The sequence below is a fragment of the Microtus ochrogaster genome, unplaced genomic scaffold, assembly GCF_000317375.1.
Source record: "Microtus ochrogaster isolate Prairie Vole_2 unplaced genomic scaffold, MicOch1.0 UNK42, whole genome shotgun sequence".
Classification (NCBI taxonomy): domain Eukaryota; kingdom Metazoa; phylum Chordata; class Mammalia; order Rodentia; family Cricetidae; genus Microtus; species Microtus ochrogaster.
The window spans coordinates 399275-411025 of record NW_004949140.1 but is presented as its reverse complement, the minus strand read 5'-3'; the positions used below and the strand labels follow the sequence as shown (position 1 = coordinate 411025).

The 11751-nt window shown below is 46.0% G+C and overlaps 2 protein-coding genes across 2 annotated transcripts in view; one reads left to right on the top strand and one right to left on the bottom strand.

Moving 5' to 3' along the window:
• Positions 1–11751, bottom strand: part of CUNHXorf56 (chromosome unknown CXorf56 homolog) — a 50624-nt gene that overhangs the window by 26972 nt on the left and 11901 nt on the right. The gene's annotated exons all lie outside the window — the stretch shown is intronic.
• Positions 5388–11751, top strand: part of Ube2a (ubiquitin conjugating enzyme E2 A) — a 10602-nt gene continuing 4238 nt past the window's right edge. Inside the window, exons 1-3 of the mRNA XM_005368890.3 lie at positions 5388–5596; positions 5758–5838; positions 6262–6287. Coding sequence (XP_005368947.1) covers positions 5553–5596; positions 5758–5838; positions 6262–6287 — 151 coding nt within the window. The 5' untranslated portion in view covers positions 5388–5552. The remainder of the gene's footprint in view (positions 5597–5757; positions 5839–6261; positions 6288–11751) is intronic.

The following is an 11751-nucleotide window of genomic DNA, read 5'->3' as shown; positions in this document are numbered from 1 at the left end:
GATAGGACCCAGGAATATAACTCAGATTGACAGGCTTGGCAGCAAGCTCCCTGTCTAGCTCATGCTAGCTTTGCACTCAAAACTCCTCTGCTTCAGCCTCCCCAGTGCTGGGAACGCAGGAAAGTACCACATACAAAACAAGACCATCCGGCTGGGCGGTGGTGGCGCACGCCTTTAATCCCAGCACTCGGGAGGCAGAGGCAAGAGGATCTCTGTGAGTTCGAGGCCAGCCTGGTCTACATAGAGCTAGTTCCAGGACAGGCTCCAAAGCTTCAGAAAAACCTTGTCTTGAAAAGCAGGAAAAAAAAAACAAACCCAAGACCATCCATCCTTCTGGTTCTGGTTCTGTTGGGTCTCTAGGAGCCCAGAGCTTTGTGCATGTTAGGAAAGTACTCTTGTTACACACCTAGCCCTAAGCATAAGAAAAATATTAATGAAAGTCTTAGAGAATCATTATCTTTTATATTTTTGTTCTGGAGCCCAGCCTTTGATGGCCGAGTCAGACCACACTAAAGGTTGTAAGTTGCCTTGTGGGTGTTGGGAATTGAACCCAGGGGCCTCTGCAAGAGCCTCCAGGGCTCTCAAATACAGAGCTATCTCTCCGGCCTTCATATATGTTTTTGGTGTTCATTTTTTTTCTTCAGGGTAGAGAATCAAAGACATTCACTTCGCAGCATGCCTCTGCATTGCAGGTTAATAACCTTCAGTACAAGTTTGAACAGAAGTTCCTGAACTGTACGGTTACATTAAATTTTGAATTACAGAGGTTTTTGCACTTGCATTATGACCTGGAAAAATGCTGTTGGAACTGAAATCTGGGCTTGGGAAATAGATCCACTGAAAATTTATAGAAGAATGCAAACCTTTTAAAAAGTTAAGTAATATTTTTATTTATTCCTTGAGAATATTATACACATACATATCCAATGTATTTTGATCATAGTCATCCCTCAGTCCCCCAAATTCTCCTCCCTCCCAACACATCTCAGCCATGCTCCTGCAGACACACACACATATACACACTGAAAAAATGTTAAAAAAATGAAGACACAAACATCATAAAAGATCATTTATCAAGTATATAGCAGAAGATAATTTTTAAAACCATTGGGTGTTCTTAAGCAGATGCAGAGGATGGCGCGTCTCACTCAGAGAACTTTCAGTCTCCTCCCGAGCTCGAGGAAATTTCAACTGCTAAACTGTAGAAGGGCAGCTGGCAGGGCAAATCCGAAACACTGTTTCCATCTCTGATAAGAGTCAGGGAGCTGCCCATGGTTCCGTTCAGGAGAGTGACTGACCTGCTCTCAGGGAGAGTTGAGCCCTCGGCTGTGAGGAGGTCATTTCTCCAAGATGTCCAGGTGAGGCAGGAGTGAAAGCGTGCTTGGCTAACTGTGCTATGGATACGATGACCTAGCCTGCTACTCACCTGTGCTGGGGAACGATTCCATGTTACCACTTGCTGTGACAACGTTGCTTGGATGAGGAGTGTGGCTGATACAATGTCCCCAGGATGCAATTCCATTCCTCAGTCAGAGGACACTATTCCCAGACAGGTGGCTTGGGCTTGCAAGCTAATTTAGTTCAGGCTCTTGAGTTGTCTTGATTATATAGTCCAAGAAAGGAAGTGAAGGAAGCAAAATAGACAAGCCCACAGAAAATGTAAACATGTCGACTGGATCTTCTAATACTTTCAGATACTTATCTCCAGTCAATAAATCTACCATTTCACAGATCCTCCAGGAGAGCTCCCTAGCTGTCCCCCTCTCTCCTTCTGCTTTCTCCTATCCCCCTCCCCCTCCCAGGCTGGCCTTGAACTTGCACTCTTCCCGCAGCAGCCTCCCCGCTGCTGCATTCACAGGCACTATCCACCAGGGCCAGACTGCATGGTGTTTCTCAATACGATATACTCTGTACCGCTTTCTCTCGGGCTCAACCTCTCACAAAAGCCTGCATTTAATCAACCTTGCCACGCTTGATTTTCCCAGCTGAGGCTTCACTTCATTATTTCTCTGTAGAGAACCTCTCCCTCGCTGGCTGCTGCGATGGTTCACACCTGTCATCTCAGCGCCCAAGAGGTTAAAAGGCGAAGATTGCCACGAGCCTGGCACCAGCCGAGGCTGGGTAACAGTGATTTCAAGGACAACCTGGGCTATAGAGTAAGACCTGGTCTCACTTCCTGCTGCAAACAACAAAAGAAACATAGGAACTTACTCCTCTAACCAAGCCAGCCTGCCCGCTGCTCCAGAATATAGATTTGCTGCATGCACTTGCTTGTGTTGGCATCCTCAGATAAACATAAACCATTTGGAGTTTGCCTCTTTTACAACAAAACGGAAATGAGCTTGTTTGAGGAACCTTGTCTTGAGCCCATTAGACTAATGGTCCTTAGGTGGAGTAACTTCTCTGCCCGGAGGGCTTCCCAAGCTCCCACTAGAGATCCCACTCTTGCTGTGGAAGGTGGGGGTGTCTTACAAAGGCACGTGGTCCTTGTTGAACCCACATATCTTTGTCTGGCTATTAAGCCAAACATTTAAACTAGAGTCGACAGTGAAGAAATTGACCAAATTTTATTTATTTAGGTACTGGGGGTGGGACAGACAGTCTCAACATATGCTAGGCAAGCCCTCAGCTACTGAGTTAGAATACTCCAGTCCTCTGAAAAGAGTAACTACAACCTGAAGCTAGAGGTTTTTAATTTTAATTTTATTTTTGGTTTTCCCAAGACAGGGTTTCTCTGTGTAGCTTTGGAGCCTGTCCTGGAACTTGTTCTGTAGACCAGGCTGCCTTCAAACTCACAGAGATCCACCTGCCTCGGCTTCCAAAGTGTTGGGATTTAAAGGTGGGTGCCACTACAGCCTGCCTGAGGATTTTTAAAATATAGAGATCATCAAGGTTGGATCTGATCTAATCAGACAAGGTAAAGAAAGTACACTGGGTTCTCCTCGAAGAAAAATGTTCAAAATGTGAGAAGGAGCAAACGAAGTAGAAATAGTGTTTGTGCCTAAATGGAGAACAGGTCACATAGCAAAGAATGGGGGTGGTCGCTGGCAGCGGTCCCAGCTTAGCAGTCAATAATAAAATAGGGCCCTCAACACTATAACCCCAGGACTTGGCCTGCAGTTAGTTCATGACAATCAGCTAAGCAGCGAAAGAGGGCCAATGCTCTTGTTCATGCAAGCCTTGCTTGCTTTTTTTTTCCCCCTAAGTATGAAGTAGAAGACTTTAAGTTCCTAGATGAGGGGAAAGGACTTTTTGAAATTTGGTTTTGGAACCTTTTCCGGCCACAGCCATGGCACAGAGCTGCGGCGGGAACTTGCTTTATTAATTGCTATGCTGGAGGTGAGGAGAGCTAACCATGGCCAGCGCGAAGGCACTTGTCCTTAAGCACCTAGCAAGATCATTACTGTTGGCGTGTGCTTCCTGCCTCCTGTGTGAAAAACAAATTTTGCTGAGCGTCTGATGTTTTCTGACCATCTTCACACGGATGGCTCATCAGTCCCAGGAGCTAGGCAAGTCCCACTCAAAATTGCCTCTCCCAAACGTGTCCTTCACCCTTTATACCCAGCTCTGTTAATGGCCACTTCAGATCTCCACTTATCTCGGGGCTTAAAGCTTCAGGCACTTTTGACTTCTTGCCACCACATTCAACCACATTCAATCTAGTGCCAAGTGCTCTTCATTCACCCCCGCCTTTTCTCTGATGGCTATAGAAGACTGGGGGGTGGGGGGGAGAGAGAGAGAGAGAGAGAGAGAGAGAGAGAGAGAGAGAGAGAGAGAGAGATTCAAACTGTGAGCAGGATTTAATGGGAGAGAGTCTCTATTGAAAACTTTGATGCCATAGCAGGTTCCATGGTAAAGAATGGACTTGGCCCTGGATGGTGAGCATGCTGATATCTCTCCCGCACAAGAACCCCGCAGCTGCTCTTGGGAGCAAATTCTGATTAGCACAGCTCTAAGGGCGCCACTTCCCTGCTCTTCCTTCTACCTTCCGAGGATCCCCTTAGCTTGGCATTCAAAGCTCCCCGGGATTTAACACAAACCCGCCTTTTTCATAGTCTCCATCCTTCTTAAACGCATATCTTGTCTGTGCCAACTAAGTGATTTTTTTTTGGATTGATCTTTTAAACTGCTTCTTTCAAACTGTGATTGCTTTCGCAGGTCCTTAACCTACCCGTGAGTCCTCCCTGCAACTCGCAGCTTTTCCACGCGCGCCCTACTGTTCCTTTCCTTGTGATCTTCTGTCCTTCCAAGGCCCTGCAGCTGGACAATCTCATCCCCGGGACTCCTCTAAACTAGCTGCTTGGCTTGTTGAACTGTCAAGCGGAAATGTGGTTCCAGAGACAAATTGTGAGTGCCCGGAGCGATTGTAAACCGTCTGTTCTATCTGCCTGAAGCTGTCATTTCCACCACCACCCCAATACCATTTTATTTAGGCCCAGGTTTAAAGGTTTGGATTGAATTGTGCACCCTCATCCCAAAGAAAAGGGACCCAGAACCCATTTTCATAGTCAAGACCCACTTCTTTCTTTCTTTCTTTCTTTCTTTCTTTCTTTCTTTCTTTCTTTCTTTCTTTTTTACTTTGCCCACTAGTTTAACCATTGCACCACCAGTCACTTGTGGCTGTGGGAATGTGATCCGAACATTTGTGCTTTTGAGAATGGGTTTCCCTCTGCCAGCTCTTCCCTCTGCTCTTCTCTTTCAACTTCTCCTCTCCGCTTTCCTCCACCCTATAATAAATTATTCCTTGTCCAAACAAAAAAAGCCAGGGGTGAAGGCATATTTCTGTCATCACAGACCTTGGCAGTCTGAGGTGACTGCAAGGGCCAGCCTCTGGGGTTCATGGTGAGGCTGAATTAGTCAGTGTTACATTGGATGGTATTTATTGTAAGAAAAAACAGGAGGAGGAGGAGGAGGAGTCAGGGGAAGCCAGCAACAAAATAAGAAATAATTAAAGATCGGCATGGTGGTGCAGGTGCACTCTTGTAATCCCAACATTTGGGAGGTGAAAGCAGAAGGGTCAGGAGTTCAAGGTCATCCTCAACTACTCCATGAGTTCGAGGTCAGCCTGGCCTACTGGTGGCCGTACCTCAAAAGAGAAAAAGAAAAAACAAAGATTAAAAAAAAAGTAAGTAAAGATAAAAAGAAAACTTCACAGGGTTCGTCTTCAAATCAGCAAGTGGAACCAGAGCGTTCCCCCGTTAAATCCCCGCGAGTTGAAGACTTCCATTTGCTCCCCAGGGTAGCCTTTTCCAGCGAACTGGGGTGGGGGGGCTCTCAGGCCGGGTTTGAGTGACGTAACAACTTTTGCCCCCCCGTCCCGCGTCTTGGTACGGCCCGTCCGGCGGAAGGTGTTCCACCCCCCCTCGCTTTCTCCTCAGGTTGGTTCAGCCCCCGTCTACTCAGGGGTGGTGCTTAGCCGGCGCCAGACCGACCCTCGGCTTCGGAGAGGCAGTGCTGTCCCTCTTGGCGCTCCCTCGGCGGTTTCGGCTCCCTCAGCTTCCTCAGGGAGTGCAGACCCTGGTTTATGCCCCAGTTCTGACCCCGCTAGAGACATGTCGACCCCGGCCCGGCGGCGCCTCATGAGGGACTTCAAGAGGTAACCCCTCCCCCCCAACCCCCGGCCGTCATGGAGAAGGCGGCTAGGGGGCTGCCGGCCGGGGCACAGGGCGGATCCCGGAGCCGAGCGGCTCGGGGTGTGGTGATGGGGGGCCGGCGGCGAGTGGCGGCACTGAGGGGAGCCGCTGTGTGTTTCTGAAGGTTACAAGAGGACCCTCCGGCAGGAGTGAGCGGGGCTCCATCAGAGAACAACATAATGGTTTGGAACGCGGTCATTTTTGGGTGAGTCTGCGTCCCGGCCGCTGCTGAGGGCTGAGGGACCGGCGCCGGCCCCCTCGACGAGCGGCGGAGGGGGATGGGGGGGACAGGGGAAGGGAGTCGGGGTTGTTGGGGCCTAGGCGCCTCCCTGGAGCCTCTGCCTCGATTAGCTCCCTTCCCCGCCGCCGCCGGGGGGGGGGAGCATTTGGGGTTCTAGGGGGGCGGGGTGGGGAGTGGTGGCGGCCGAGGCGGCGGCGGCCTGCGTTGCCTCCCGAACCCCGAGCGGAGTGCGAGGTGGCTTTCCGGGGTGCAGCCGGGAGGCAGGGACGCGAGCCCTTGACAGAGCCGCTGCCGCCGCCTCCGCCGCCCCCGCCGCCCCAGGAGGAAGGGGAGCCTCTCGGCGGCTGCTGACTGGCGCTTGTTTGTTTTTCTTTCTCTGTGTTGCAGGCCCGAAGGGACCCCATTTGAGGATGGTAAGAGAGTTTCTCGCCCCACCTTTTAGGAGCCTACCCCGCGGGAGGGGGGAGGGGGGTCCCCTGTCATCATCAAGCGCTCCCCCCACCTCCCCCCGCTTGACGACCCTGCTCTGCTCTGCCTCGCCCCCTCTGCCTGCTAAAAAGGTCTGAGTGGAATCCAGTGTGTGGCGGCTCCAGGCGAGGCTTGTGCTTCCCCGGAACCGCACCGCAACCGTCGGGCCGGTTGAGACCTTCCAACTGGGTAAAAGTCGCTCGGTGAGAGCTGTGCCCCAGCGCGGGGGGTTGGAGCGGCGAGCCTGCCTGCTGAACCCCCACCCAGGTCAGGGAGCATGAAGCCCGTCCACCAGAGACCATCTGCTCCCGCGTCCGCTCCCTCGCAAGGGCAAGGACGGTGCTCAGCGGTGCTTAGTGTGCGCTTTCCGGGGGGCTGAATGGGTGCGGGATCCTCTGAGGCGCAATTGCCTGCCTTTTACACTCTGACATGGGAGGCTCACGGGCCCCGCTCCCTTACAGGTGCTCAGAAACGCCTCCTTTCAGTATAATATTGTTCCTTGGTTTTAAATTCATTTACAGGTGGGGTTTTCCTTAGGGTCCTCTGGTCAGGAATCTGACAGCAGCTTCAGAAGTGAGGTTTGTCTTACAGTAGGACCCCTTTGGCCAGCGTCCAGCCTACCTGAATGCTGAGTTTGTAGCAAGAGGTGTATAACTTAAGCAATTGAGGTCTGACTTTTAAGCACACATACTAACTGCCCTTCAAAAACTTTGTTTTTGAATGCCGCCATGGTGCCCTATGCCTTTAATTCCTGCATCTGGAAGGTAGAGGAGGTAGAGGCAGGTAGATCTCTGTCAATCCGAGACTAGTCTAGCTTACATAGACTCAGGCCAGCCAGGGATACATAATGAAACCTTGTCTCAAAAAAGAAAGCAACAAAAAAAAATAAGCCTTTCTGTTTGGCATAGTTACAGATTGCTGTGCAGTTGAAATACTATAACAAGTTCTTGAAAACTCTTCACTTAGTCCACTCCCATTGGTCATCTCTTGAATGTCTGCCTATACCACAATATCTCAATCAGAATTGACAGTGATAGAGTTTTATAGGCAGACGTGTGTGTGTGTGTGTGTGTGTGTGTGTGTGTGTGTGTGGTGTTTTGGGTCTTTTAAGGTTTAAGTCATTTGAAAAATGATTAAAACTATTTGAATTCATGAAATTCTTTAGTGTTTGGGGTGCTTAATCTTTCTGTAATTTTTTTCCTCAATGACTTATCTTTCTTTAGTAAAGATAAGTTTAAAGGTGACAACAAAAACATTCATTTTTTCCAAGACTGAGTTTCTTCTCTACATAGTCCTGGCTGTCCTGGAACTCTCTGTAGACCAGGCTGGCCTTGAACTCAGAGCCACCTGCCTCTTCCTCCCTAGTGCTGGGGCAAAAGGTATGTACTACCATTGCCTGGCCCAATCCATTTCTAAAACTACTTCATATATACGTTGCTGAGTCAGAAAACTTACTGTGAAGTAAGTTAAGATCAGCCATTCTATAATTTGTCTCAAATACTCAGATACCCTTCAAAAACTGTGGCTAGTCAACCAGAACACTTTAGCTTTCTCTCTAGCTCACTGACTAGATAGCTGCTGCACTAAAAAGAAAGAAATGATGCAGGAGAGAGTGATTCTAGGGCACACTACTTTGGTGAATTTAATGTAAGGGCTAGCCAGACTTCTCTACTAGACTGGTATTATTTTGTTTGTTTGCTTGTTGTTTTGAGACAGGGTTTCTCTGTGTAACTCTGGCATCTTGGAGCTGTAGACCAGGCTGGCCTCGAACTCACAGAATGCTGGAATCAAATGCTGTGCCACCACCACCTAACTGGTGCTACTTCTTTATATGTAAGCTTTATGTGTAGACCAGTGGTTCTCAACCTTCCTAATGCTTCGAGCTCTTAATACAGTTAGTTCCTCATGTAGTAGTTACCCCCAACCATAAAATTATTTTTATTGCTACTTTGTAGCTTTTTGCTACTGTTATGAATTATAATGTAAATATTTGTATTTTCTGATGCTCTCAGGTGACCCCTGTGAAAGGGTCATTTGATTCCCTCCAAAATGGGCCATGACCCACAGGTTGAGAACCAGCGGTGTAGTGGGATTTATTTTCATTGCCTCCCCTCATTTTCCTCAGACTATTTTATCCTAGGCACAGCTTATTAATAGCACATCATTTTGCTAGAAACAGGCTACTTCAAATTTAAAGGGTTGTTCCTGATGTTTAAAGTAGTGTAAATTGAAAAGATACTGTGGAATCCATTATCTACCTTGACTGCTGCCTTTGACATTACTGCCTTTGTTTTTGATGGTGTACAACTATCTGTAACTTGGCATTGCTGAAAGGAGTTAAGCTAAATGACAGTACCCATCTCTGATTCTGTTGAACACTTTAGTATATATGCATGCTTCTTCTGGTGTTTAGAATTCTGACTGGCGAAAACAAATTCTGACCATTTTTTTATTACTCTTAATTACATTTGGAGACTTTATAACTAGGGAAGAGATTCGATAGAGATAAATGACAGCTGATTTGCTGTGTCCAATGTGTTTTCAAATTAAAAGCCCTCACACAACTTTTGTTTATTCCTTGATAGAGGTTTCTGAATCAGGTCCTAGTTAAAAAGAGGAAATTCTGAGAAAAGGAAATTTTAAAGGCAGTTTTCTTTGGCTTCACATATTTAAGAAGAGATGAATATGTTCTGGAAAACTTATACTACCAGAATATTGTAAGGAAAACTTTGTTGAAATATCTTTTTTTAATATTTATTTATTTATTATGTATACAACATTCTGCCTCGATGTATGCCCGCACGTCAGAGCAGGGCGCCAGATCTCAGTACAGATGGTTGTGAGCCAATACGTGGTTGCTGGGAACCCAACTCAGGACCTCTGGAAGAGCAGCCAGTACTCTTAACCTCTGAGCCATCTCTCCAGCCCTGAAATATCTTTATATATAAGCTAAATACAAAAGTTATGGGATATATTTATCAGGTCCAAAATTATTGAGATAATTGCAGTTGCTTTTTAACATATATGTGACCTTAAGAATTTGAGTGTGTATATATCTTTTTAAAATAGGTATCTCTCTTTTTTTTTTGAGATGGGGTTTCTCTATGTAATAGCCTTAGCTGTCCTGGAACTCACTTTGTAGACCAAGCTGGCCTCCAACTCACAGAGATCCATCCACCTGCCTCTGCCTCCTGAGTGCTGGGATTAAAGGTGTGCGCCACCACTGCCTGACTAAAAGGTATCTCTTAAAGTCCACTAAGAGTAATAAAGAATTTTCTTTTAGTCATCAAAAAGATTTAAGTACATGTAATTTTCCTCCAGGCTCCTAAGTTAGTAGTCAAATGACAAGAAACGAGCAGAAAAGTTTTTTTTGACAATAGCACTTGTTTTTTTCTTTATTCCCTCCCTCCCTCTCCCTCCCTCTCTCCTTCTTTCCTTCCATCTTCCCCCTCCCCCATATGTAATTTGTTTTTTGTTTTGTCTTGTTTGTTGTTTTTTGAGACAGGGTCTCAAATATATCACCTCAAATTAAATATATGATTGAGGATGACCAGAGGAACCTAAGAAGTTCCTGATTCTCTTGCCTCCCTCTCCCAGGTGCTAGGATTAGAGGTGGTTGTGCCACATAGGCCATCAGGCCTGACTCTTTGAATTTTTTTTTTTCGAGACAGGGTTTCTCTGTGGCTTTGGAGCCTGTCCTGGAACTCGCTCTGTAGACCAGGCTGGTCTCGAACTCAGAGATCTGCCTGCCTCTGCCTCCCGAGTGCTGGGATTAAAGGCGTGCGCCACCATCGCCCGGCTCTTTGAATTTTCAAAAACATTGAATCTGTTATGTAATTCAACCATGGCAGTCTTTATTGTGATATACTAGACATTTAACACATTTATATATTTTTTTCTGGCCTCCATGTTTATTTGTGTTGGTACTTAAAAATGGTTTGGCCTCTTCAGAAAGATGAAAAAAAATCAGAAAAATCAGTGAAGATTGTGTACAATGATGAGGTCTAATCTTTCATTATGTTGAAGGCCTAGCCTTCTGAAGGTGAGCTCTGGTGTGAAATTGTTTAATAGCCTATGATTTTTTTAATTGCCTTAAATTTGTTTGGATCTCATGAATTGCAATTGAGGGTTCCACTGAAGAGGCTCTGCTTATTTAATGTAATTGAAAGGAATGTTGCCTTTTAAATGTATACATTACATAATATTTGGGTAAGTCAATTTATGAATCAAGTAAACATAAATAGGTTGTTTCACTTATAAAGGTATCTAAAGCTTTTACAAAGATTGGATTCACTGCCTCTTGTTCTTCTTTCAGACCACAGTTAGGCCGAAGGCTCTAGCCAAAGAATTTGAACCGGCTGCATATATAATTAACCTATGAATATATGTGTCTGCTCTGTGACAGGAAATTAGTGCTACTTAATAATTGAATTTACTTATGTGTTTCTGACTGGTAGTAAAGTTCAGAGTTTGGATTTTTCTCTCATTCAGCCAGGTCTAGATATGTGAGGCAGAATTACAGGTAAAGTAATTGTTCATTAATGAAGAACTTTGACTATACACATTTGCTACACTTAAGCCTCACAACAGTGTTGCAGTAGATACTATTAGCCTTCTTTTTTTTTTTTTTTAAAGATTTATTTATTAAGTATACAACATTCCTTTCATGTATGTTTGTATGCCAGAAGAGGGCACCAGATCTCATTATAGATGGTTGTGAGCCACCATGTGGTTGCTGGGAATTGAACTCAGGACCTCTGGAAGAGCAATCAGTGCTCTTAACCTCTGAGCCATCTCTCCAGCTCCCTATTAGCCTTCTTTTGCACATGAAAAACTTGGTTTAGTCAAATACAGCACCAACAATATATGTATGTGTTTTATCATATGTCTGTGTAGCATGTAGCCCTTAAAGGCTAGAAAACGACATGGGATCTTCTGAGATTTCATGTGTGTGTTGGGAACCTAGCCCTGAGCTTGTTCTCTTAAACCCATGGTGGTGTTTCTTTCCGCCTTTGGGTATCACACTTACTGATGGTTTAGTTCAGGGTAGCTGGGGTCTCTGTGTGCTATTTAGTCAGTCCAGTTTTGCCGGGTGGTGGTGGCACATACCTTTAATCCCAGCACTCCAGACAGAGGCAGATGAGTCTATGAGTTCAAGGCCAGCCTGGTCTATTTAGGGAGTTCAGGGCAGCCAGGACTACACAGAGAGACCCTTTCTCAAACAATAAGAACCTAAAGGAAAATTTATAAGCATGAAGTATGCCTATTCCTTACTGTTTTGTTCTCTTAAGCTTCTTTATATAGTATCTACATATGGCCTTCAAAAAGAAAACAGTTTCCAGAGTGATAGTAGTTTGGGGAATGTACTTTTTTTGCTTTTTTCTCTCTCTCTCTCTCTCTCTCTCTCTC